The following is a 23,882-nucleotide window of genomic DNA, read 5'->3' as shown; positions in this document are numbered from 1 at the left end:
GCACACATACACATAAATAAAAAAAAATGAATAAATCTTAGAAAAATACCAGGCAGAGGAGTAATTAAGAAAGATACCTGACATTGACCTCCAGCTTCCAGCAAGCACATGCACAAGTGTGTGAACGCTCCCACACACAAGTGCACACACATACAGAATGTATTAGGATTTGTATATATTGTCGAATACAAAGTGTCCATCAAGAAAAATAGAGATGGAGTTGGAAAGATGGTTCAGTGGTTTAGAGCACTTGTTGCTCTTGCGGAGGACCCTGGTTTGATGCCCAGCACCCACATGGTGGCTCAAAACCATCTGTAACTCCAGTTCCAGACAATCCGGTGTCCTCTTCTGTCCTTTTTAGCACCAGGCACACATGTGGTGCATGTATGTATGTGCCGGCCAAACACTCAAACATACAAAATAAAATAAATAAATCTTTTTTAAAATAGAGAAAAATATAGACTTTCATCATTGAGAAGAGCTATGTTTAGGATATTGGGTGGGAAAAATTGGTTATATGACAATCTTTTATATGTAAAACTACATAATTGTACATAGATAAATGTGTTATTTCAAAATGTTAACAGTAAGTATCAGTTTGAACTTAAGTAAATTGGTATTTTGTATTTTTTTATATTATTTCTCCAGAAAATCGCTTCCTCATTTTCTCTTGTTACGTTGAGAAAAAAAATTTTTTGTTTATATGGAAATAGTTCAGAGCTATAGAATCTGAGCTCAAGAAGAGCTAGAATTAACTATTTGGAAAGAAAAAATATGTAGATATATGTATATATAACTCTTTCAAAACAGAGTATTGTGTGCTTTCAAAGGATATTTTAGAAAAACTCTGGGTAGTCCTCAGTCTGATGTTATTTTTTTATTTTTTTTTTAAAGATTTATTTATTTATTATGTATACAGTGTTCTGCCTGCATGTGTCCCTGCAGGCCATAAGAGGGCACCAGATCTCATTACAAGTGGTTGTGAGCCACCATGTGGTTGCTGGGAATTGAACTCAGGACCTCTGGAAGAGCAGTCAGTGCTCCTAACCACTGAGCCATCTCTCCAGCCCCCTGATTTTAATCTGATGATTCTAAGAACAATTGATTTTAATGTCCTTCTCCACCTACCCCCAGCCCTGACATAAAAACCAGGAAGCTGCTGACTTCTGGCAGAACCTCACAGCAACTTTAATTTTCCCACTGCTTTTCTCACAAATAATTTATATGAATAATTTATAAATGTTCATCTGATTCATCAAAATAGTTCTTAGGTTAGTTACCTAATTAAGATTTTTAAAGTAGAATGTTGAAAGTATGGTACAGACTGGGGATGTAGCCCATTCATAAAATACTTGCCTACTATGTACAAAGACCTAGATTCAATCCTTGGGAACATTTTTTTAAAAGCTTTGAACTCTGGAGGTTCTCAGAGATAAGGCCAACCTAGCTATGTGGCAAGACTCTGTCATTTAAAAAAAAAAAACAAAACAAAACAAAAACAGGCATTTTTGGCTTACTCCCAGCACTTAGGAGACAGAGCAAGTGGATTTCTATGAGTTTGAGGCCAGCCTGGTCTACATAGTGAGTTCCAAGATGGCTAGAGCTGCATAGTGAGACCCTGACTCAAAAAACCTAAACAAACAAACAAATAAATAAATAAAAATGGAAAAGGAGGACAGGAGAGCTAGTTCAATGGTTAAGAGTGCTTGTTCACCAGGCGGTGGTGGCACATGCCTTTAATCCCAGCACTCAGGAGGCAGAGGCAGGTGAATTTGAGGCCAGCCTGATCTACAGAGTGAGTTCCAGGACAGGCTCCAAAGCGACACAGAGAAACCCTGAACTGAAAAAGTGCTTGCCCATAATCATGAGGACTGGAGTTCAGATCTCAGCACCTAGAGAACATGCTGAGTATTTCCTGTAAACACCAGTAATCCCATCGCTGAGGTGGGAATGTAGACAGAAAGGGGATGGCTGGTGATTGCTGGCTTCCAACCTAGCCAAATGCAAGCCCCTGGTCCAGGAAAGAGACCTTGTCTTCAGAGGAATAGGCAGAGTGATGGAAGAAGACACTCAGTGCCCTCCGTGTGTCAGTACTGGTGCATACTACAGCACACACACACACACAGCACATACACAGTTTAAATATATTATATATTTTAATACTTAAATTTTTTCATGTATTTTATATTTAATAAATTATATGTACACATATATTTAAATATATATATATATATATATATATTATGATGCATTCGTGTCCCAGTATCTGAGAAGTATTGGTTCCAAGACCAAAGCATACGGTATCTAAGAATCTGATGCTTCAGCCTATTACATAAAATAACATAGTGTTTGCATCTCACCTGTGTCCACCCACACCTGTATACTTTAACTCATCTCTGTATTACTCTAATGCCTCATATAATGTAAATAGTTGTTGTACCATATTTTTACATGTTATCTACAATAATGAACAGAAGTCTTTACATGTTCAATACAGGTGCAGGGTTGTTGGGGTTTTTTTTCTGAATATTTTCCATTAATATTATAAATAAAGAACCTGTGGCTACAGAAGGCTGGCTGCAGGTCACATGGTTCACTGCCTGTAGTGGGTTCTTAGTAAATACAAGTTGAGTAAATTCTGATGGATTCAAACCAAAAGAAACTGGAAAACATATGCTGTAAACACTGAGTTTGCTTTTTCCTCTTCCATAGAAAATAAAATCACTGGTTCATTTCTGCCCTTTCTCAATGAGTCTCGTCTTGAAAATCTTGGAGTAAGGTAAGAATAATAGCATTCACAGTGAGTCCAGACACACTTTATTCACCTTTCAGAGACAAAGCTCAAGATCTTGGGTTTTACCCATCCTCAGGTCAATACTGTGACATGTTTTAAACAGAATCCCTTGCCTGCTGTTTCTGCTGTATGGACCTTGTGTTTAGTTTTACATGTGGTTTCTATTTCAAAAGGATTTGCTGACAAGCATTCATGAAGTTTGTAGAGACTAACTTTTTACTCTCAAATTCAGAATATTGAATTATGTACACTAGAAATATATAGGGACCAGCAGGAAAAAGATTAGCAAGAAAGTCAAAGTTACCAAAGTTCCTAAAGCTGTCTTACAACTGGGATGTATCTGTGTATGTAGACTGTTAAGGCACATAATTATCCCTTTATAGCTTTGTCCACACATGTAGATATCTCTGTATATGGCTGGAGGTTCTGAGGTCTAAGTAGAGCTAAAACTCCTTTAAAGATCTTAGCTGAGTATTCAGTGTTTATGTGTGCTTTAAAATGTAGCTTTCCTTTCTTTAGAATTGGCAACAGTTAGTTTAATGTTTGTGGTAACAGTAACTAAAGAATAAAAACAAAGGCTAATTCTGAATTACTTCAGGTCCTATGGCTTAGAACTTGAGGATGGAAATAGATGGGGAATGAGCATCAGCAAAGGGCATTAGCTGTCATTTACAAAGTGCCCTTAGGAGCACATTCTTCAGGGACTTTGACTTTTCTTCTTTCATACCCATTTCAGCCATCTGAGGCTTCCATTCATCACCTTATTACCCGCGACCTGGTGGCCTTTCTTCTTTCTTTTCAAAGACCCAAGTACTATTAACTTGTTTAGCAGATATTTATGGAGGCTCATTTGGTTCTAGGCACTCCGTTGGGAACTTGGGGCACATAGGTGAACAAGATAGGCAAATTCTAGAAGGAACACTACTATCTAGTATGGGTCGTGTACCCTGCTTTCTGCCTCTGAGATGGAATCTTCAGGACTCTTAGATTTACATTAGCCTGTAATGTAGCCACCTGTTGTATGTTTTGATTATCTAAAATTTGATTAAGTCAGGGCCGGAGCTGTAGCTCAGAGGGTAAGAGCACTTATTGTTCTTCCAGAGGACCCCAGCTCAGTCCCCAGCACCCACATCAAGCTGCCCGTTAGCAACACTGTTAACTTCAGCTCTGTTGGGTCTAACACCCTCTCTGGCCCCCACAGACTGTCCTCGTGTACACAGACCCACACAGAGATACACAATTAAAAATAAAATCTTTTGTGCTCGCTTTGGCAGCACATATACTAAAATTGGAACGATACAGAGAAGATTAGCATGGCCCCTGCGCAAGGATGACACGCAAATTCGTGAAGCGTTCCATATTTTTAAGAAACAAAGAGCTAAAGAGGCCCACAGAAATCCACAAAGATACCCCCACAAAAGACTGCTGGCAATGGTCGAGAGACAGCCGGGACTGACCTACTCTGGTGATGGGATGGCCAAACACCCTAATAGTTGTGCCATAAACCCCATCCAAGGACTGAGGAATCTGGATGCAGACATCCATGGCTAGGCCCCTGAGTAGACAGTAGATAAGTCAGGGATACCAATATCTACCTGCTGTTGTTTTCGTTAACATTTAGGACAGGCGTGTTTCTATTATGCATCAACGAATGAGCAATCACAAATGAAGCAAGATATTAGATTCTGAGCTGTGCAAATACAATTCCCATATGATTATATTCCCCAGCTGGATCATTATAGATAATGGGAGATGAAGTACGAAGTTAAAATCTTCATAGATTCTTGTTCATGCCTGAGTCATACCTGGCATTTATCAATCAGTCTAGGATTATGAAGCATATGTTGACTTCAGTTTGGTTAAAAGTAGATTAGAAATGTGAAGTGAGGTAGAGGAGATATTGAAGCCTAAGTCTGTCCAAAGGGAAGAGGCTCAAGAGCAGGAGCCTGGGTGGGCCCCCTTGGTTCAGCAGGAATTTCTTGTAAGCAAGGGCAGCAAAACACCAAAGTAGACCACCCCACAGGTGGAGACAGTTTACTGGGGGGCAGAGTGCGGGCTGCCTCAGAGAGTACAGAGCAGCAGCCTGGCGGAAAAGCGAGGGGACTTTACATGGCGGTCAGGAGGGTGAGGGTCTTTGAGCTGATGCAGGCTGTTCGGTTACATGGGAACTCGATGCACTTTGCCCCCGTCAGCTGACCATCAGTGGTAGAAAAGGGAAGTAGTGGCTTTCCTGACAGACAGAACCTGCGTTGTGAGGTTTCTGAGGAATTCAGAGTTGAGGTTTCTGTTTACCTGGTAAGAATCTGGGCTGGGCTGGGCCTGGGCCATCATTCTAGGACACTGTTAGCAGTGTTGCCATTTGGGGCCTGCCTTGTGACCTAACACTTGTTATGGGAGCAAAGAAAGTTTCTAGGAGTATGTTTGAGTTGATTGATTTTCCTTCTAATCCACTGTTTCTTTTTATTGGTATAGATATCCTAGAGCTGGCTATATGCTGCCAATAGTCCTGGAATTATTATTAGTCAAGCATTAATATATTTACTTACACTGTTTCAATTTTAGTTCCTTGGAGGAGAGGAAGAAGATGATTGCATGTATCCAAGAACTGAGTCAATCTCACATAGAGCTAATGAAGGTAAAAGGAATCTGAGCAGATAAACAGCATTTACTTTATACAAATGGTATTGAAACATAAGGTATTATAACTTACAACTTTGATTTATGATACCATTTGTGTGTGTGTGTGTGCGTGTGTGTGTGTGTGTGTGTACAAGTGCCAGCCCAAGTGTAGTGATCAGAAGACAACTTTTGGGAGGTCAGTTCTCTCCCTCCACTATGTGGGTATGAGGGATGGAACTCAGGTCATGAGGCTTGGCCTCAAGTGTCTTTATCCCCTGAGCTATCTCTCTAGCCCTGTGATATTCTTTTTGGTAATCAGTTAATTTGACACAAAAGCCCTAATAACCTTCAGTCATAGAGTAACTTTTATTTATTAGTTTTTATTTTTATTTCTTTATTTATTTTTGAGGGAGTTTCCTACTATATAGCCCTAGCTGTCCTGGAACTCACTCTGTAGACCAGGCTGACCTCAAACTCAGAGATCCACCAGCCTCTGCTTCCCAAGTGCTTACATTAAAGATGTACACCACCACATCCATCAAGTTTTTGGTTTTAGTTTTTAATTAATTAATTAATTTATTTATTTTTATGTGTATAAGTGTTTTGCCTGGATATATGTGTGTGTATCACTTTCTTACATGATGCCCACGGAGGCCAGAAGAGAGCATGGGATCCCCTGGAACTGGAGTGACAGACGGCTGTGAGCTGCCGTGGGTGCTGGGGTTCTTTCTATGCTTTGACCCTCTTACTCTGGGCAGCTCTACTGTCTCTCCCAGAGTGCAGATATGGTCCCTGACTGACTGACTGCATACTCTGCTTGGCAAATACAGTAACTAAACAGTTAATGGGATTGCATTATCTTGCTGGCTAGTAACAAAGTTGGATATCACACAGCCACTACAAATCATAAGCAGGCCACGTGACTATGTCATTTATATCAAGGGAAAGTAGTAAGAATAAAAATGACCACTGGGCGGTTGCTGTGGATATTGTTCTATATAAATAAAACACTGATGGCCAATGACCAGGCAGGAGGTAGGTGGGACAAGGAGAGAGGAGAATTCTGGGAAGCAGAAGGCTGGGGGAGAGACACTGCAGCCACCGCCAGGAAAAGCAGCATGTAGAGACTCTGGTAAGCCACCAGCCACGTGGCAAGGTATAGATTTATAGAAATGGGTTAATTTAAGATAAAAGAGCAGTTAGCAAGAAGCCTGCCACGGCCATACAGTTTATAAGTGATATAAGCGTCTGAGTGATTATTTTATAAGTGGATTGTGGGACTGCGGGGCTTGGGGAACCTGGAGAGAAGCCCTCCAGCAACAGGCGGTGGTGGCACACAGCTTTAATCCCAGCCCTTGAGAGATGGAGGCAGGCGGATCTCTGTGAGTTCAAGGCCAGCCTGGTCTACAGAGCAAGTTCCAGGACAGCCAATGGCTGCACACAGAGAAACCCTGTCTCAAATAAACAAACAAACAAATAAATAAAATAGTGATCAAAATATTTAAATATACGTATTTACTAAAAATTAGGAAGAGAATATGAAATTATGTGGTATTATTTCCAATAACTTAATGCTCAACATAATACTCATATACTGCACACACACATACACACATACACACACACACACACACACACACACGCAGAGTAAATAAATAAATAGATGTTAAGGGGACTGTAGTGTAGCATGAATCTTAAAGGTTCTTATTAATAAAATCAAACCTGAGGCCAGTTATTGGGGTCCATGCTGGTAGATCAGAGAGACAGAACAAGCCACAGCTATCTCACCTCGCCGGATCCTCAGCTGGTCTTGTCTCCTCAGACTGGAGGCCTCTGAGTCCTCATCCTGCATGGGTCTCAGCTGAATTACTGCTCAAAAGCCTGAATGCTTAACCAGCCAAAACCATCTAGTTTCTGGTCCTCACGCCTTATATATCTTTCTGCTTTCTACCACCACTCCCTGGGATTAAAGGCTGGCTTTCTTGGATTAAAGGTGTGTGTCACCATGCTTGGCTATTCCCAATGTGGCCTTGAACTCACAGAGATCCAGAGAGATTTCTATCTCTGGAATGCTAGGATTAAAGGTGTGAGTGCCACCATTTTCTAGCCTTTGTATTTAGTGGCTGTCTGTTCTCTGACCCCAGATAAATTTATTAGAGTACACAATATTTTGGGGAACACAATACCACCACACTGTAGAGCTGGAGCAACACTGACCACTCTCTTCAAGTTAGATTCTCAGCACACGCATGATGGCTCAAAACTGTCTATAACTAGTTCTAGGAGAGCTGATGCTCTCTTCTGGCCTCCACCGGCACTACACACACACACAGTGCACAGACAGGCGATCAGGCAAACATTCACAAAATAAAAAATAAATATCTCAAAATTTTTTTAAAATTTTAGCTGTTCATTAATGAGATACAACCATTAAAATGATTATTATATAAAAGTATAGAGTGTTCACTATTCATTTTGATATTAAAAGGAGACTGTATTATGGTATTAACTATTAAAGGTAGCTTTTTAAAATTGTATTTATTGTTTATATATATATATATATATGTATACACACACACATCATTTGTTTGTGATCGTTAGGTTGACCTTGTGTTAGGAGGAATGTTTGTTTATGATTAAGTATTTAGAGATCACTGAACTTGGTCTTATGCAGTTAGGATGTCCAGAGAATTTTTTTTGTTTTTGGTTTTTCGAGACAGGGTTTCTCTGTGTAGCTTTGCGCCTTTCCTGGATCTTGCTATGTAGACCAGGCTAGCCTCGAACTCACAGAGATCTGCCTGCCTCTGCCTCCCGAGTGCTGGCATTAAAGGCGTGCGCCACCACTGCCCGGCTGTCCACAGGATTTAATTTTGATATTCTGAGTTCCTTCTCTTCCTGAGGACTTTGATACCATTCCTTGAGTTTTATTAGAGGTGATAAGCTTGGTGTAGTTTATGATAATTGTCAAGTGACCTTACAGAGCAGGATGAAAAACGTTAATATTCTCCAAGCACACATGGTGCACAGACATAGGCAAACACTTATAAAATAAAAAATAAATAGAATATCTTTTTTTTAATTTTAGCTGTTTGTTAATGAGATCAAGTTATTAAAATAATTATTATATAAAAATATAAAATGTTCACTGTTGATTTTGATGTTAGAAGGAGACTGTATTATGATATTAACTGTTAAAGGTAGTTTTTAAAATTGTATGTGTTGTTTCTTTGTATGTGTGATAGAGGGACAGGTGTGCACCAGTGTGGGCATGTGGAGGTCAGAGGACAACTTTTTAAACATAATTTTCCAGGTATTTAACGATCCCATTCATGGCCATATTGAGTTCCACCCTCTCCTTATCCGGATCATTGACACACCTCAGTTTCAGCGACTTCGATACATTAAACAGCTGGGAGGCGGCTACTATGTTTTCCCAGGAGCGTCTCACAATCGCTTTGAACACAGTCTGGGGTAAGAAGGGAAGGGCGAGGGAACATGCAGTTCTTACCCTTTCTCTCTCATGGAATAGTCTCCTTTAACCTCTTAGAGAGTGCTCTTTCAAATGGTCATTGTAACATCTTTATTTTATTGATGAGAAAATTGAGACTTTGGAGCCGAGCCCCCTTACCATATTTGATGTGTGTTTTGAAACTACCTCATATCCTCCCGAAACCTCATGTCTGCTGGCAGGTCAGTTGAAGTAAATATTTGTCAGTGAATACTTGAATTGAATAGGGTTGGCTGCTGGCATAACTAACTATAAATCTGATTAGTTTTCCTTGTCCCTATTTAGTTTTTTCGTTTCTTTTCTTCTGGGACTCCTGAGCTCCACCCCACTCTGGGTGGCGCTCAGGCTGACCTCAAACTCAGTGTCTTCCCCCACATTCCTGAGAATGGAGATTCTGGACACACTCCACCATGCCTGGCTCCTATCCAGTTGTATAGATTCCCCCTTTTCAACAAAATAATCGTGTCAGGAACTTTGTAAGTTAGAGAAATGCTTATAAGCTCTGAGAGGGTCATCTCTGTTGTTTGCGTTTCCATTATGTGTGGAGAGCTGGGCGAAGTGGGCAGAGAATAACTGGGAATTAAGTATTCGTTGTTTTTCCTTTGTGGTTTTCCTTTGTTACCTAGGCCTTCCTCTTTGTTGTTTGCTTCCTTTGGTTGTCTTCAGGGTTTCATTATGCAGCCTTGGCTGGCCTCGGACTCCTCCTCCTTAGCCTCCCAAATGCCCGAGTTACAGGTATGCGCCACTGTGTCCAGGTCGTCAAGATTCATGTACCTCTCCTCAAATTATAGACAATATTTATTGTACACTGACTAGAGCTTTCCAAGCCACAAACAAGTTGTCTACCTCCCAGAGCTGCCTTCAGGGCAGAGGAGATTTTTTGAGGAATTCCTTTCAGAGAGAAGTACTGAAAGTACTTTTAGCACTTGTCATGCCATTTATTTATTTTACTTTTGTGTTTGTTTGCTTTGCTGGGGATCAAACCCAGGGTCTTGCACATGCTCGTCAAGAGTTCTCCAAAATCACATCCTGCTAAGCACGAATCTTCTTCAGTCTGCGGTGGGACATCACAGAGCTAGCTCTCAGAACTCAAGTTTCAGGTTCCAAAGGCACATCTTTTAAACCAAAGTGTGACTTTTGATCTTTTTCTCTGCAGGGTTGGGTACCTAGCAGGCTGCCTTGTTCGAGCACTCGCTGAAAAACAGCCAGAGCTGCAGATCAGTGAGCGAGACATGCTCTGCGTTCAGATTGCCGGGCTCTGCCATGACCTTGGTAAGCGCCCACAAAGCCATCACTTGGTGTAAGATCCTGCTGTCTCACCTCTGCTTCACACTCAGAACTCAGTCTACCCGAGGGAGATGTGGAAGTATTGTCATTTTTCATTAGTCACAGTGCACCCTGGTTCCTAATATTATTGATAAGGACAAAACATTGTTTTAACTTACGAATTTTCCATGTTAAGCATCTTTGCTATGTCATAGGAAAGGCATTATTCATTTTTATTATTTATTTATTTATTTATTTATGAATGAGACAGGGTTTTTACCAAGCTGTCTAGAACTCACTATATGTAGCCCAGGCTAGCCTCAAACTTTATGGCAGTGCCCCTGCTTCTGCCTCCTGAGTGCTGAGATTATAAGCACAAGCCAATGCACGTGGCCGAAAGGGCCTTCCGACAGTGAGTTCTTCTTATTCTGTCTTGAGGATAATGGGAATGTGATTTTTCTTTTATCATTCTCATTGACTAAAATTGCTTTTTCCTTTAGTTCCTTTGTTAAATCCGTCGCTTCTCACAACTAGAACAGGTTTAAGAAATACTTTTTCTTGCCTGACTCATGGGAGGTCTTAGGCCCATTAAATTCAAGTAGAAGAATATCATCCTTTTATTTAAAATAAGAAAGAGGTAACTGCCCCAACCTCTTTATTTACAGAAGAGAGTGTGTGCTTGTGTCTCCATGGACAGATACTGAAGGAGGAGAGTGCTGCCTCTGTCAGCTCAGGGATTTCAGTAGGCTCAGTGACCCTTCTTAGAAGATAGCTGGTTCTTGTACGCCTTTTGGGTTTGGTTTTGGTGATTGGACTAAACCTAGGACCTGCTGGTGCTCTCTGCAATCCCAGCCCTAAATAAATAAACCTTGATTTTTTTTTTTTTTTTTTTTTTAAATACAAAAAACTCTCAGCGTTCCTGGTAGCTAATACAAACTGGAGACTGACCTAAGGAAGGCTAGCTTTCCAACGTAGTTTTGCATCTTACTCTGTTGTTTTGGAAAATTGAAAGCGCAGATTTGTTCTGTTTTTTGATTAATTTATAGATTATCAACAGTGGCTGTTGATATTCAAAGTAAACTAAAATTTTTTTAAGAATTCAGTTTTTAGCAATTTACAAATATTTTTCTTATTTGAATGAAGGCTGCTTTTGTTTTTAGGTCATGGGCCATTTTCTCATATGTTTGATTCAAGATTTATCCCACGTGCTCGCCCAGATAAAAATTGGAGGGTATGTATTCATCTGTTCTATAGTCAATAGAAAGAAATAGGATTTTATCTAGTTATTCAATTGAATTATCTGTTTTTCCTCTCCATGTTCTAGCATCCTTCCCTGGAACAGTGTTCAGGGTGCTTCCATTACATAGGTCTGTTTGATTTGATCCTCACAATAGTCTGTGGAGAAAGAACCCTTCTCTCCCATCCACAGTCAAGGGAACTTGAAGCCCTCTGAAGTATATTGAGGTACCTGACGTCAGAGAGCTATAGAGTGATGGACCAGCCCTAGAAAACCAGCTTCCCCCTTTGTCAGTACAACATTCCTTCTAATCTGTCACATTACTGTACAGTTCTATTTTTAAAGTCCAACTTCAGTTTTTATTTTGGTATAGCCATGAAGTTAAGTGTCATCATTTTTAGTAAATGAACTTGTGTTTTGTTTTTGTTGTTGTTGTTGTTGATTTTTCAAGACAGGGTTTCTTTGTGTAGCTTTGGAGCCTGTCCTGGAACTCACTCTGTAGACCAGGCTGGCCTCAAACTCACAGAGATCCACCTGGCTCTGCCTCCCGAGTGCTGGAATTAAAGGCGTGTGCCACCACCGCCTGGCGATCTTGTATTCTTAATACAAATTTTTCCTACATAATTGAGAATGACTGAATGCTGTCCTACCCCAGTCTCCCAAACGCTGAGAGTATGTTATACCCTCACTTGGCTTTAAATGAACCCTTTGTAATTACACATTTGCAGGTGATGAATCTGTGCATTTTGAATCAGTTTTTGAGAAATGAAGTTGACCTCCTGGTTTCTACCACGCTGTATTTCTAACAACTAGAGAAGAGCGCATTAACATAAGCTGAAAGCTCCTTGTATGTCAGACCACGTTTTCTCTGCCTGCCCTTTTTTAAAAATATAATTTATGTCTAATACATTATGCATTTTTCATTGCATTGTTTTTGTTTTGAGACAGGGTCTCACTGTGTAGACCAAGCCGGCCTGGAAACTGAGAGATTGCCTGCTTTTAGTTCCCTGGAGCTGGGATTAAAGGCATGTTCTCGCTTAAATTGTTCTAAGCTGGTGGGAGTTTGACAGGTGCACACACGCTGTCGGGATTTAGAGCATTTTCATCATTTGGAAATTTCCCTTGTGCCTTGCCTTTTTTTGCTGTGGCGGCAAGGATCAAACCCACAGTGCTGCACACACTGAGTATGTGCCCCTGCCACAGCCCAGTCCCTCCTTCATGTTCTTTTAAAATACGTTCTCCTCCATTACTTCTGAACACAGATTAGTCTGTCTTTTCTTAGACTTGGTGTCTCGGTTTCATTTGTATTCTCTACTCTGTTGCAAATAGGATTTCCTGTTGTTTGCACAATGTGGTTTTGTATTGTGTGTGTGTTTAAACTTCCTCTTACTGTTTTACCTATTTAAACAGTTGATTGATTAGTGAGCTAGCCGGCTGCTTAGTGGGAGATGCCGAGTCCTTAGGTTTGATCCCCAGTGCTGTCAGTACAATCAGAAGTGAGCACTCCTTCATCCACGCATGTCGGATGCTACTGATGGCCTTTTCCTGCTAAAAGGCTGTACCTAGTGTATGAATCACACTTTGTTCTTTCTCCTTTTGATGAGATTTAGGTTGTTTGGGATTTGGACTACTACATCTAAGGTCGCTGTGTGTGTCATTGTACAACAGTTTTGTGGAAATATGCTCTCATGTCTCCTAAATGAGTACCTTAGAGTAGAATTATGGCATCCTATGGCAGGTGTTCATTTAACATTATAAAAACTTACAGGTTTTCCAGTGTGTTTGTTCCATTTTACACTCTCACCAGCAGTGTGTAAAAATGCCAGATGCCAGTCTATAACTTCACCATATCATCTTTAATTAAATGAATTAACTTTTATTTATTTTCTGTATATACTGCTGAAGACATAACCCAGAGCTTTGTACATGCTGGGCAAACACTCTATCATCATGTTACATCCCAGCTCTGATACTTCACCTTTTAGATTAGCTCACCTCACTGTGAAATGGTATCTCAGTTTCATTAGTATTCTTTAAGCTATCAAAAATATGATTTCCTGTTATTTGCACTTTGTGGTTTTGTGTGTGTGTGTGTGTGTGTGTGTGTGTGTGTGTGTGTGTGAAGAGTTCCTCTAATGCAGTGGTTCTCAACCTTCCTAATGCTGTGACCCTTTAATACAATTCCTCAGGTTGTGACTCCCAACCATAAAATTATTTTCATTGCTACTCTATGACTGTAATTACTGTTATGAATCGTAATGCAAATATCTGTGTTTTCCAATGGTCTTAGGCAACCCCCATGAAAGGGTTGTTTGACCCCCAAAAGGGTTATGACTCACTGCTCTAATGTTTTACCCATCTAAAAAGTTGGGGTAGGAGGCTGCTTAGGAGGAGGTCACTTGCCAGGTAGCTGAGTCTTTAGGTTTAATTCTCAACACTGCAAAAACGTGGGGCGGGAGGGGAATTTTGACCCTGGGAGATAGTTTGTAAGGTGCTGAACACCTGAGTTTGACCCCCAGAACCTTTGTTAAAGGCAAGTGTGGGGTGTGTGTTTGTAAATCCTGGTGGTAGGGAGGCAGAGTCAGGCAGGTTCCTGGGGTTCACTGTACAGCCAGCCTGGCCTGCTTGGAGAATTCAGAACCAGTGGGAAACCCTAGGCCAAAAACATAAGGCAGACAGCACCTGAGGAATGATAGCTGAAGTTATCATCTGGTCTCCACAGGTACACACATACAAAAGAGTTCTTGTTGTTTGCCCACTTAGTATTGATTTGAAAGAGTTTATATATATGTATATATAGTTTTATATGCATTAGGAATATTTTCCGTTAGTGTTTGACTTGCCACTTCTTGTTTTAATGATGCCTTTTGAGGAAGACATTTTCTAGTCTCCTTTAAGCCAGTAGGTTGCACAGCTTCCCATCAGTTTTAGTGCTGTGGGGCCTGCTTCCTGCAGGAAAGCCATAACATTGGAAGTGAGTTCTTTGCCCTCTCATCCTACTGTTGACTTTCTTTTAACATCTGCTTGCTTTTGGCCAGTGTCCAATACAATCAGGAAGTTGGTTGTTCAGAGTATAGTTTTTTATCTCCAGCAGGATTGATCTGATAGGAGCTAGGAGCTACTCAGCCTTTACTCTGTGTGTACACGCTCTGTGAATGCTGTCTGCTCTGTGTGTGTTTGCTGTGTGCTGTGTGTCTGCTGTGTGCTGTGTGTGAGTCTATGTGTGTGTGTGCTGTGTGTATGTTGTGTTTGTGTGTTGTGTGCATGTGCTATGTGTGTGTGTGCTGAGTGTATGTGTGTGTGCTATGAGTCTCTGTGTGTATGTTGTGTGTGCTGTGTGTGTGTACTCTGCGTGTGTGTGGTGTGTGTGTTCTGTGTATATGCTGTGTGTGTGTTTGTGCTTACACATGCTAAGTAAGTACTATACCACTAAGCTGTATCCCCAGCCTTTAAAAATATATTTGCCTTTTTCATTTAATACTTTAGCTCACATGAAATTATTTTTTTTGTTTTGTTTTGTTTTTCGAGACAGGGTTTCTCTACATAGCTTTGGCGCCTTTTCTGAAACTCACTTTGTAGCTCAAGCTAGCTTCAAACTCACAGAGCTCTGCCTGTCTCTGGCTCCTGAGTGCTGAGATTAAAGGTGTGCGCCACCACCGCCTGGCAGAATTAGTTCTTATATACAAATAATACAAATATAAGATCTTTTCTTTATTTGTAGAGATACTTGTTTTATTTTTCTGCAGTTTTGGGAGTTGAACTAAAGTTGTCAAGCATGCTAAGTACACACTCTACCTCTAAGTGATAGCCCCAGCCTAATGGATAACTTTATTGAATAGCAGTTACTTCTTTTCTGACGAGTCTAAGTTATCAACATTTTTAAATTTCCCATATATGATGAATCTTCCTAGATTTTATTTCACAGTTTTCTTTTGTGGGTGTTCGTTGCCTGTATACGTGTGTGTGTGTGTGTGTGTGTGTGTGTGTGCGCGCGCGCGCACGCGCGCGCACGCATCACTTGCATGCCTGGTACCCACAGAGGTGAGAAGGCAGCGTTGGATCCCTTGGAGCTGCAGTTATGGATGGTTGTGAGCCACTGTGTTGGTGCTGAGTACCTCACCCAGGTCCTCTGCTTGGACAGCATGTTTTCTTAACCACTGAGCCATTTCTCCAGCCCCATGTTTCATATTTTCTTTATTATTATTATTCTATAATAGTTTTTTGTACCTAGAACAGTGATTGTTTATGTGAATTCATGCATTGTGTATGTAATTATTCCAGAGGCCACAAGGAGACAATTGCAAGTTTCAGGCCAGTCCAGACTATATAGTGAGTTTAGGTCAACGTGGGTTACGTACTGAGTCCTTTATTCAAAACAGACAACGAATAATCAAGATAACAAAGTTACTATCTTTATGTTTGTAATTAATATATCTTGAGTCAATTCATAATAGTTACAGGATCATTCTAGGTTCATTTTCATTTTGAATCAGTTTTGATAAGATGTACAATAGGACCAATGTCTCTGGGGGTCATTTGCTCTTTATAGTGATTATGAAAGAGTGAGCAGAGACATGAGCAACCAGGTGGCCAATTTGAGAATTTAATTCAGATCCTGACATCAGAGCTGGGAGACACTTGATTTTACTGTCAATGTTGCCAATACCCTTGTCCACCACTAGGTGGAAATACCAACCAACAGCTTTTAACTTCAGATGTTCTTCTGTGGATGGAAAAAAAATCCTAAATTTTAGAGTGCTATTCATTCTACCTGTATGATCTGGTAATATTCTTCTTGGTAATATAAATGGTTATATTTCATAAATATATCCATATTTATGAATTTCATATTTCATAAATATTTTCATTGTATTTGTTTATGCAGTAATAAACATGATTTATAAAAGTTTTGCAGACTGGGGAAGAGGATCAGTAAACTAAAGTAAATATGAAAATGCTGCAGTGGAACTCACCCCTTTGTAAGCCCGTTTTTAAAACTAATGAAAATTGTTTTATGACTGGGCATGGTGGGGCACACCTTTAATCCCTGCACTCAGGAAGCAGAGACAGGTGGCTCTCTGTGAGTGCAAGGCCAGCCTGGTCTACAGAGCGAGTTCCCGGCCAACCAGTGCTATATAGTGAGACCCTGTCTCAAAAAAACCAACCAGCCAACCGAAACTGTTTTGTAGACAAATAAAATATTGACAAAAATTGACTAATTTCAAAGCTGTAACAATGTAGTTGGAAACCCAGTAATCAGCTGTCAATGGGACTTCATCTGAGAATTACCTAGAATCCAGAATAATCTATTTAATTAGAAAATCTGTAACAGGCTGTTAAATTGACTTTTCACAGCATGAACAGGGCTCAGTTGAGATGTTTGAGCATCTGGTTGATTCTAATGACCTCAAACCTATCATGAAAAACTATGGTCTCATCCCTGAAGAAGATATTGACTTTATCAAGGAACAAATTATGGGACCACCTGAAACTCCAGTCAAAGACTCTTCGGTAAGTTTTTAATTCATGTTACTTAGAGCCAACTGGTACTTTCCATCTAGTCTACTCAGAGCTACACATTTGGCTATTGTAGGGACGCCAAGTGTCAAAATATAAGTTATATGCATCTGCCTTCTAATGCAAAATATATATATATTTTTTCCCCTCATCTTGAGTTCTTTAGACAGTATTTCCCCCAGTGGTAGTTTATGTCTGCAACATCAGTACTTGGGATGCAGAAGCAAGAGGATCAAAATGTAAAAGTATACATCCTGAGCTGGAGATGTCTCAGTAGGTAAGGGTCCTTGCTATGTAAGCACGAGTATCTGAGTTCAGATCCCTAGCTCTCACGTAAAAGGCAAGCTGAGTAACACACACCTTCAGTTCCAACACTCAAGGGGCAGAGGCCAACCTGGTCTACATAGAGAGTTCCAGGCCAGCCAGCCCTATACAGTGGGACTCTATCTCAAATAAACAAAGCAACACAACTGTAGGTGGACTTTTCTTTCTGGCCAGCCAGTTCCCAAATCACAACACAGAGACTTATTATTAAGTGTAATTGCTCGGCCAGTAACTTATGAGGGTTACTAGCTAACTCTTACACTTAAATTAACCCATGTTTCTCATCTACCCTCTGCCACGTGGCGGTGCCTTCTTTCAACATGGTAAGTTCATCTCTTGCTTCTCCTGTGTCTCACGCACATGACCCTTAGACTCCTCACTTCTTCCCACCATCCTCCTAGTCTGGCTCTCCCGCCCAATCTCTTCCTGCCCAGCTATAGGCCAGTCAGCTTTTTATTATTAAGCAATGAGAGTAATGCATATTTATAGTGTACAAAGTGTTCCACAGCACATAACAACAACAATAAAAAAAAAAAAAAAAAGCTCCTAGTAGTGGTGGCACACACCTTTAATCCCAGCGCTTGCAGAGACAGGCAGATCTCAGTGAATTTAAGGCCAGCCTGGTCTACAAATCAAGTTCCAGAACAGTCAGGACTGTTACACAGAGAAACCCTGTCTCAAAACACAAACAAAAAATAAAACAACAAGAAAAAAGCATGGCTGGACTCAGGCTTATAACCTCAGCACTGAGAGGCAGAAAAAGATATTCAGCATTAACCTCTGGTCTCTATGTGTATGTGTACACACACGTACACACACAGACACATACATATGCATACACACACACATACTCGAGGTAGACTGAGGAGCAACTATCCTATTTCTAAAAAATTTAGCTTCAAAAACACTTCAAGTGGTTGGTATTTAGAGTAGCTGTGTAGCTGTTTTGAAATATAGTAACATAACACACAGGTATGGTGATCGCGGTTATTGACGTCTGTCACTAGAGAGGTGGAAGCAGGAGGAACGGAAGTTAAAAGTCTTTTTCTCCTGCACAGTGAGTCCAAGGTGAGTCTGGGTTACACGAGACTCTGTGAGGGGAAAAAAGAAAGGAAAGAAAGCAGGGTGTGGTAGCGCAGGCCTTTACATCCAGCACTCAGAAGGCAGAGGCAGTCAGATCTCTGAGTTCGAGGCCAGCCTGGTCTACAGAGTGAGTTCCAGGACAGCCAGGGCTACACAGAGAAACCCTGTCTCCAACAACAGCAACACAAAGGGAAGAGAAATATAGTAGTCTCTACGTACACACGTATACATATGTGTACGCAGAGGGAGAGGTTGATTTTGTTCTTCTCATGCTGACTCTGAAGTCACAATCCTTCTGCCTCAGCCTTCCAAGGGCTGAGGTTGCAGGTACGCATCACCACATCAGTGAAAGACATTATTATTTTAATATATGAATTCAAGGTTTATCGTTTAAGGAACGTTTTTTTAGTAGTTATCTATTGGTTCGTGCACACGTGCGCACACACTCACACACACACACACACACACACACACACACACACACACACACACGCCTGCCTGTGGACCACAGTGTACTTGTGGAAGTCACAGGACACCTTGCAGAAGTCAGTTCTCTCCTTCCACCTTGTGGGTCCTAGGGATAGGATTCAGGTAGTCTGGTTGGCAGCAAAAGCCTTTATTTGCTAAGCCACCCCACCAGCCCTTTACAGACTTTTTCTTTATTCACTGATTTTTGTGGCCCTCACACATGCATGCACCGGGCCACAGAGCAGCATCCCCAGGACCGAATCCTTACGTCCCAGACTTTCACTTATTATCAAAGTGGGAGGCCTGGTATTTCTAGGGTAGCATATGCTTTAGCATTTCTTTGCCTTCGTACTTCATTAGAAGCGAGAAGGAGGAAGAAGGATTAGCATTCTAACTTCAGTGTCTTGTTTGTAACATGCAGGTCGATACAGTTGCTTTGCTTATAAATAGGTCTGTGTCTCCCTAAAACCTCGATGAAATTCTCTTGTTTTCCAGTGGCCCTATAAAGGACGTCCTGCCAAGAAGAGCTTCCTTTATGAGATAGTAGCTAACAAGAGAAATGGCATCGATGTGGACAAATGGGATTATTTTGCCAGGTATGCGCTGAATGTTTTCAGAAACATTGCTAAATTCTCTGTGTGAAGGTAGTATTAAGGCCCACCCAGCCCCAGCTAATCAGAAGTTGGTCGCCACAGTCCTGGCATGGCTCTAGCACGAGCTTCGCGGCCACTGTGGAAGAAGTGAGACAGCCTTCCCCTTGCCCTGAGCCTGCTGGGTTCCTTCCGGCCCCCTTGTCCTGCATCACAATCAATGACTCTCCTGGGCTTCCGGTTGGGCTCTGGTTTGCTCTCGATCTGGTTCAAGGTAGAAGACAGTCTCATTTTGAAGTGGGAAAAATTCTCTTTTTCCTCCCTGTTTACTTCTTCACAATCAAGGCTTTGTTCTTAAATATAATGAAGGATTTTAATAATAAGTGAGAACAGCATAAGGACCTTTCAGGTGCTCATACCTCAAATTGTGAATGTCAGAACACACTCAGTCCTTTGTTTGTTTGTTGAGACAGGGTCTTACCACATAGCTTGGCTGGCATGGAAATCGCTACATAGACCAAACTGTCCTCAGAGTCATACAGATCCCCTAGCCTCTGCCTCCCATGGCCAGGATTGAAGGCATGCCTCACATGACCAATCTTATTTTGTCTATTCTATGCTTCAAATTATTTTATTACTTTTTTGAGATGATATAGACCAGTGTGGCCTCAAGCTCATGGAGATCTGCTTGACTCTGCCTCCTGAATGACCTCAAATTATTTTAAGTAAATCTCAGGCAATATAGCATCTTGTCATGTTTCTGTGTGCATCTGTAAATAATAAAGTGTCTCTGTTAAACCTAGAAACACTCTGCAATTGTTTTAAGGTTTTTTGTTTGTTTGTTTGTTTTTTGTTTTTTGTTTTGAGACAGGGTATTACTTTGTAGTCCTAGCTGTCTTGGAACTCACTGTGTAGACCAGGCCTGTCTCAAACTCAGGGATCCTCCTGCCTCTGCCTCCCTAGTGCTGAGATTATAGGTGTGCTCCTCCACTCCTAAGGTATTACTTAATATATGGTCAGGATTCAAAATTCCCTAGCTATTTCCTAACTGCCTTGTTATCATTAGCTTGTGCAATTCATAATCCTTTGTCTACACGCTGCACCTGGTGATAGCTCTCCAGTTTTTATTCTATAGCAGCACCCTCACGTTCTTCCAGGGGATCTTCCCGCTGACTCACTTAGCTAGTTACACCTCCTGTGTCCTTCAGTATATTCTTCAGTCGCTGACCAGCCTTCTGCAAGCTGGTAGATCCAAAGCCTGGTTCAGAATTTGAAAGAGAGAGAGAGAGAGAGAGAAGAAAGAAAGAAAGGAAGGAAGGAAGGAAGGAAGGAAGGAAGGAAGGAAGGAAGGAAGGAAGGAAGAAAGGAAGAAAGAAGAAAGAAAATAAAATAAATGTAGTCTTTGTATTTAAGGCACAGTTTCCTTGTTGAAATGTTTCCTATCTCTGCTTTGGAATTTCCTAGGGACTGTCACCATCTTGGCATCCAAAATAATTTTGATTACAAGCGCTTTGTTAAGTTTGCCCGTATCTGTGAAGTGGAAGACAAGGCTGGCTGTAAGATGAAGCACATTTGTACTAGAGAAAAGGTAAGTTACATCCTCAGGAAATAAGAGTGCAGCTCCTGGTCTGAAATCTGGAAATAATCACTCAGCAATTTGAAAAGATCCAGAGCCATCTTTCTTTTCTTTTGTTTCCCCTCCTTTCTTCCTTCCTTCTCTCTTCCTCTCTTTTGAATTTTTTTTAGATTGTGTGTGTGTGTGTGTGTGTGTGTGGTGTTTGCTGTGCACACCAGTGTGAATGCGTGCAAAGGCTGCCCTGCTCTGTCACTGTCCGCCTTCTCTCTTTACTCAAGGTCTCTCCCCACACACATTTTATTTCATACCACCACAGAGACACTCATATAACTTAATCGGTGGTATAGAATTATGCTATAGAAAAGTCTTTATGTATGCTGGTCCTTTAATCCCAGCATTTAGTAGGCAGAGACAGGTGGATATCTGTGAATTCAGGGCCATCCTGATCTACATAATGAGTTCCAGGACAGTCAGGGCTACGCATTGAGACCCTGTCTCCAACAAAGGTGAACATAATCTGATCCTGCATCACCATTTCTGTTCCCTTGCAGGAGGTTGGAAATCTGTATGACATGTTCCACACACGCAACTGCTTACACCGAAGGGCTTATCAACACAAAATCAGCAACCTCATCGACATAATGTAAGTGTTATCTCATTATAAAAGTGTACTCGATGTTTTACCACATTAGCATTCCCAGCTCAAGCTGTGCAATCTAGAAAGGCTCCCTTAAAAGAAGACTAGCATACTATAAATTTAGCGGGAGGAAGAGGAGGAAAGTGGATGTGGCGATAGGATAGACAGAGCAAGAAAGCTGCCTAGGCTAGACGTGAAGAGGTTGCCAGAATGGCTCGGGGTCCCTGTGCAGGAAGTCACACAGCTATTATTCATGGAGGTAGTGAGACATGAAGAGCTGACAAACAAAATTAATATTTACACTGATTTCTACCTCTGTCCTGTCAAATGTTTTTGTTTGTTTATTTTTTGAGACAGCGGTTTTCTGTGCAACAGTCCTGGAACCCACTCTGTAGACCAGGGTAGCCTCGAACTCATAAAGATCCACCTGCCTCTGCCTCCGGAGTGCTGACTGTCAAATGTTTTTCACAGTTAGTAGCAAATAGGAATTTCATCTTTTTCCCTGATCCAGACAGAGCTATGGCCAAAAAGTGCACAAAGTCTGTACATGTCTCAGAGACCCCATGAGGAATTTCCTTTCTTTGTTTTTGAGACAGAATCTCATACTCATAGCCCCGACAGGTCTGAAATTCACTGTATAGCCCAGGTTGATCTCAAATTCATGAGTCTCTGGCTTCCACCTCCCAGGTGCTGGGATCACAGGAATGAACCACCGTGACATTGGTTCCTGAAGAGTCTAACCTCAGTCAGAAGTTAGATGTAGCCAGGTGTGGTAGCACACCCCTTTAATCCCACACTAGGAAGGATCTCTGAGCTCAAGGCCAACCTGGTCTACACAGTGAGTTCTAGGACAGTCAGAGCTGTGTAGAAAAACCCAGTCACAAAAAGGAAAAGGAAAAAATCAAAAAAGGTGTAAAGCTGAATGAATATGGTAGTACATGTCTGCCATGCCAGCACTTGGGAGGTGGAGACAGAGTTCAAGGTCATTTTCAGGTATGTAGCAGCTTTGAAGTTAGCCTGATATACATGAGAATGAGACCTTGTCTCAAGAAAAGAAAAGAGCTAAAGTAGTTTTGTTTCCAGTTCAGAGTCAGAGAGACTTTGGTTCAAAGCTTGATATGTTTCTTCTGAACTTGTTTAAAGGAAAGTTATGTTATTTCTGCTTCTATAAAATTGGAGCTGAATGTGCTTATCATTGGAAAAACTAAATGAGATAAGGTCTGTAAAGCTCTGCCCTAGTGCCTGGAACATAGTAGGCACTCAACGCACAGGTCATGTGTCATTACAAGGATATTAATAAACAGCTGTCTTGCCGGGCAGTGGTGGCACACGCCTTTAATCCCAGCACTCCGGAGGCAGAGGCAGGCGGATCTCTGTGAGTTCCAGGCCAGCCTGGTTTACAAAGCAAGTTCCAGGACATGCTCCAAAGCTGCACAGAGAAACCCTGTCTTGAAAAACCATAAATCAATCAATAAATAAGCAAGCAGCTGCCTTTGAACATCATACCTCAAGATTTTGTTTTCTTAAACTAGAAAGATCCTTTTGAGCAAGGTATAAAGAGAATCTTCAAATGTCCTTGTGTGTTTCTAAAATGGTCTTTAGGATCACAGAAGCTTTCCTCAAAGCAGACCCCTACATGGAGTTTACAGGAGCCGGCGGGGAAAAGTTCCGGATTTCTACAGCCATTGATGACATGGAAGCCTTCACTAAGCTGACAGGTAAGAACTCCGGAACACACATGTCTGTGTCAGATATAAGCTGCCTTTGCAGGGATAGAGAAGATAATGAGGAGAAAGTACATACATATGTGAAATTACAAAATAATGATTCTTAAAGTAGGCATAGTGTGTAAGTAATGCTTAAATGAGTCGCAGTACCTCTTGTATACTTGGCACAACTCGATTAATACTAAAAAAACCCAAAGCAAACAAACCTTGTCATCACTGAGCACTGGCTGAAAGGTTGTTGGTCAGCATACAGTCTCAAACCCGTCAGGCTGGTGATTAAGGGCTGATGGTGCACAGGAGGGGGCGTGAGGCTGGCTCCAGTCCACAGAACCACATCCCCAAAAAAATGTACAATAGGGAAATCCGATCAGATTTAACAGTAGTGGTCATGGCAGCAGTGCATACACCATGGCTCCCTGATCTGTTCTAAAGATCAACTCATGTAGAATATTAGTTTAAGGTGTGTTACTTTTGTTTAACTCTGTGAAGCTGTGTTACTGTGCCTGTCTAAAACACCTGATGCTCTAATAAAGAGC

General features: G+C 41.2%; 1 protein-coding gene and 1 non-coding gene across 2 annotated transcripts in view; both read left to right on the top strand.

The window, feature by feature from the left end:
- Positions 1 to 23,882, top strand: part of Samhd1 (SAM and HD domain containing deoxynucleoside triphosphate triphosphohydrolase 1) — a 39,938-nt gene that overhangs the window by 2,767 nt on the left and 13,289 nt on the right. The window contains exons 2-11 of the mRNA XM_028855596.2: positions 2,713 to 2,779; positions 5,357 to 5,429; positions 8,724 to 8,884; positions 10,078 to 10,193; positions 11,348 to 11,418; positions 16,780 to 16,935; positions 19,312 to 19,412; positions 20,871 to 20,994; positions 21,534 to 21,625; positions 23,222 to 23,337. Of these exons, the coding sequence (XP_028711429.1) occupies positions 2,713 to 2,779; positions 5,357 to 5,429; positions 8,724 to 8,884; positions 10,078 to 10,193; positions 11,348 to 11,418; positions 16,780 to 16,935; positions 19,312 to 19,412; positions 20,871 to 20,994; positions 21,534 to 21,625; positions 23,222 to 23,337 (1,077 nt within the window). The remainder of the gene's footprint in view (positions 1 to 2,712; positions 2,780 to 5,356; positions 5,430 to 8,723; positions 8,885 to 10,077; positions 10,194 to 11,347; positions 11,419 to 16,779; positions 16,936 to 19,311; positions 19,413 to 20,870; positions 20,995 to 21,533; positions 21,626 to 23,221; positions 23,338 to 23,882) is intronic.
- LOC114681863 lies at positions 4,053 to 4,159 on the top strand. Its single transcript, XR_003732953.1, has one exon. It is a non-coding gene; the product is annotated as a U6 spliceosomal RNA (small nuclear RNA).

The sequence above is a fragment of the Peromyscus leucopus genome, chromosome 4 (genome assembly GCF_004664715.2).
Source record: "Peromyscus leucopus breed LL Stock chromosome 4, UCI_PerLeu_2.1, whole genome shotgun sequence".
Lineage (NCBI taxonomy): Eukaryota > Metazoa > Chordata > Mammalia > Rodentia > Cricetidae > Peromyscus > Peromyscus leucopus.
The sequence above is the reverse complement of the archived record's forward strand: the minus strand, read 5'-3'. Positions and strand labels throughout refer to the sequence as shown.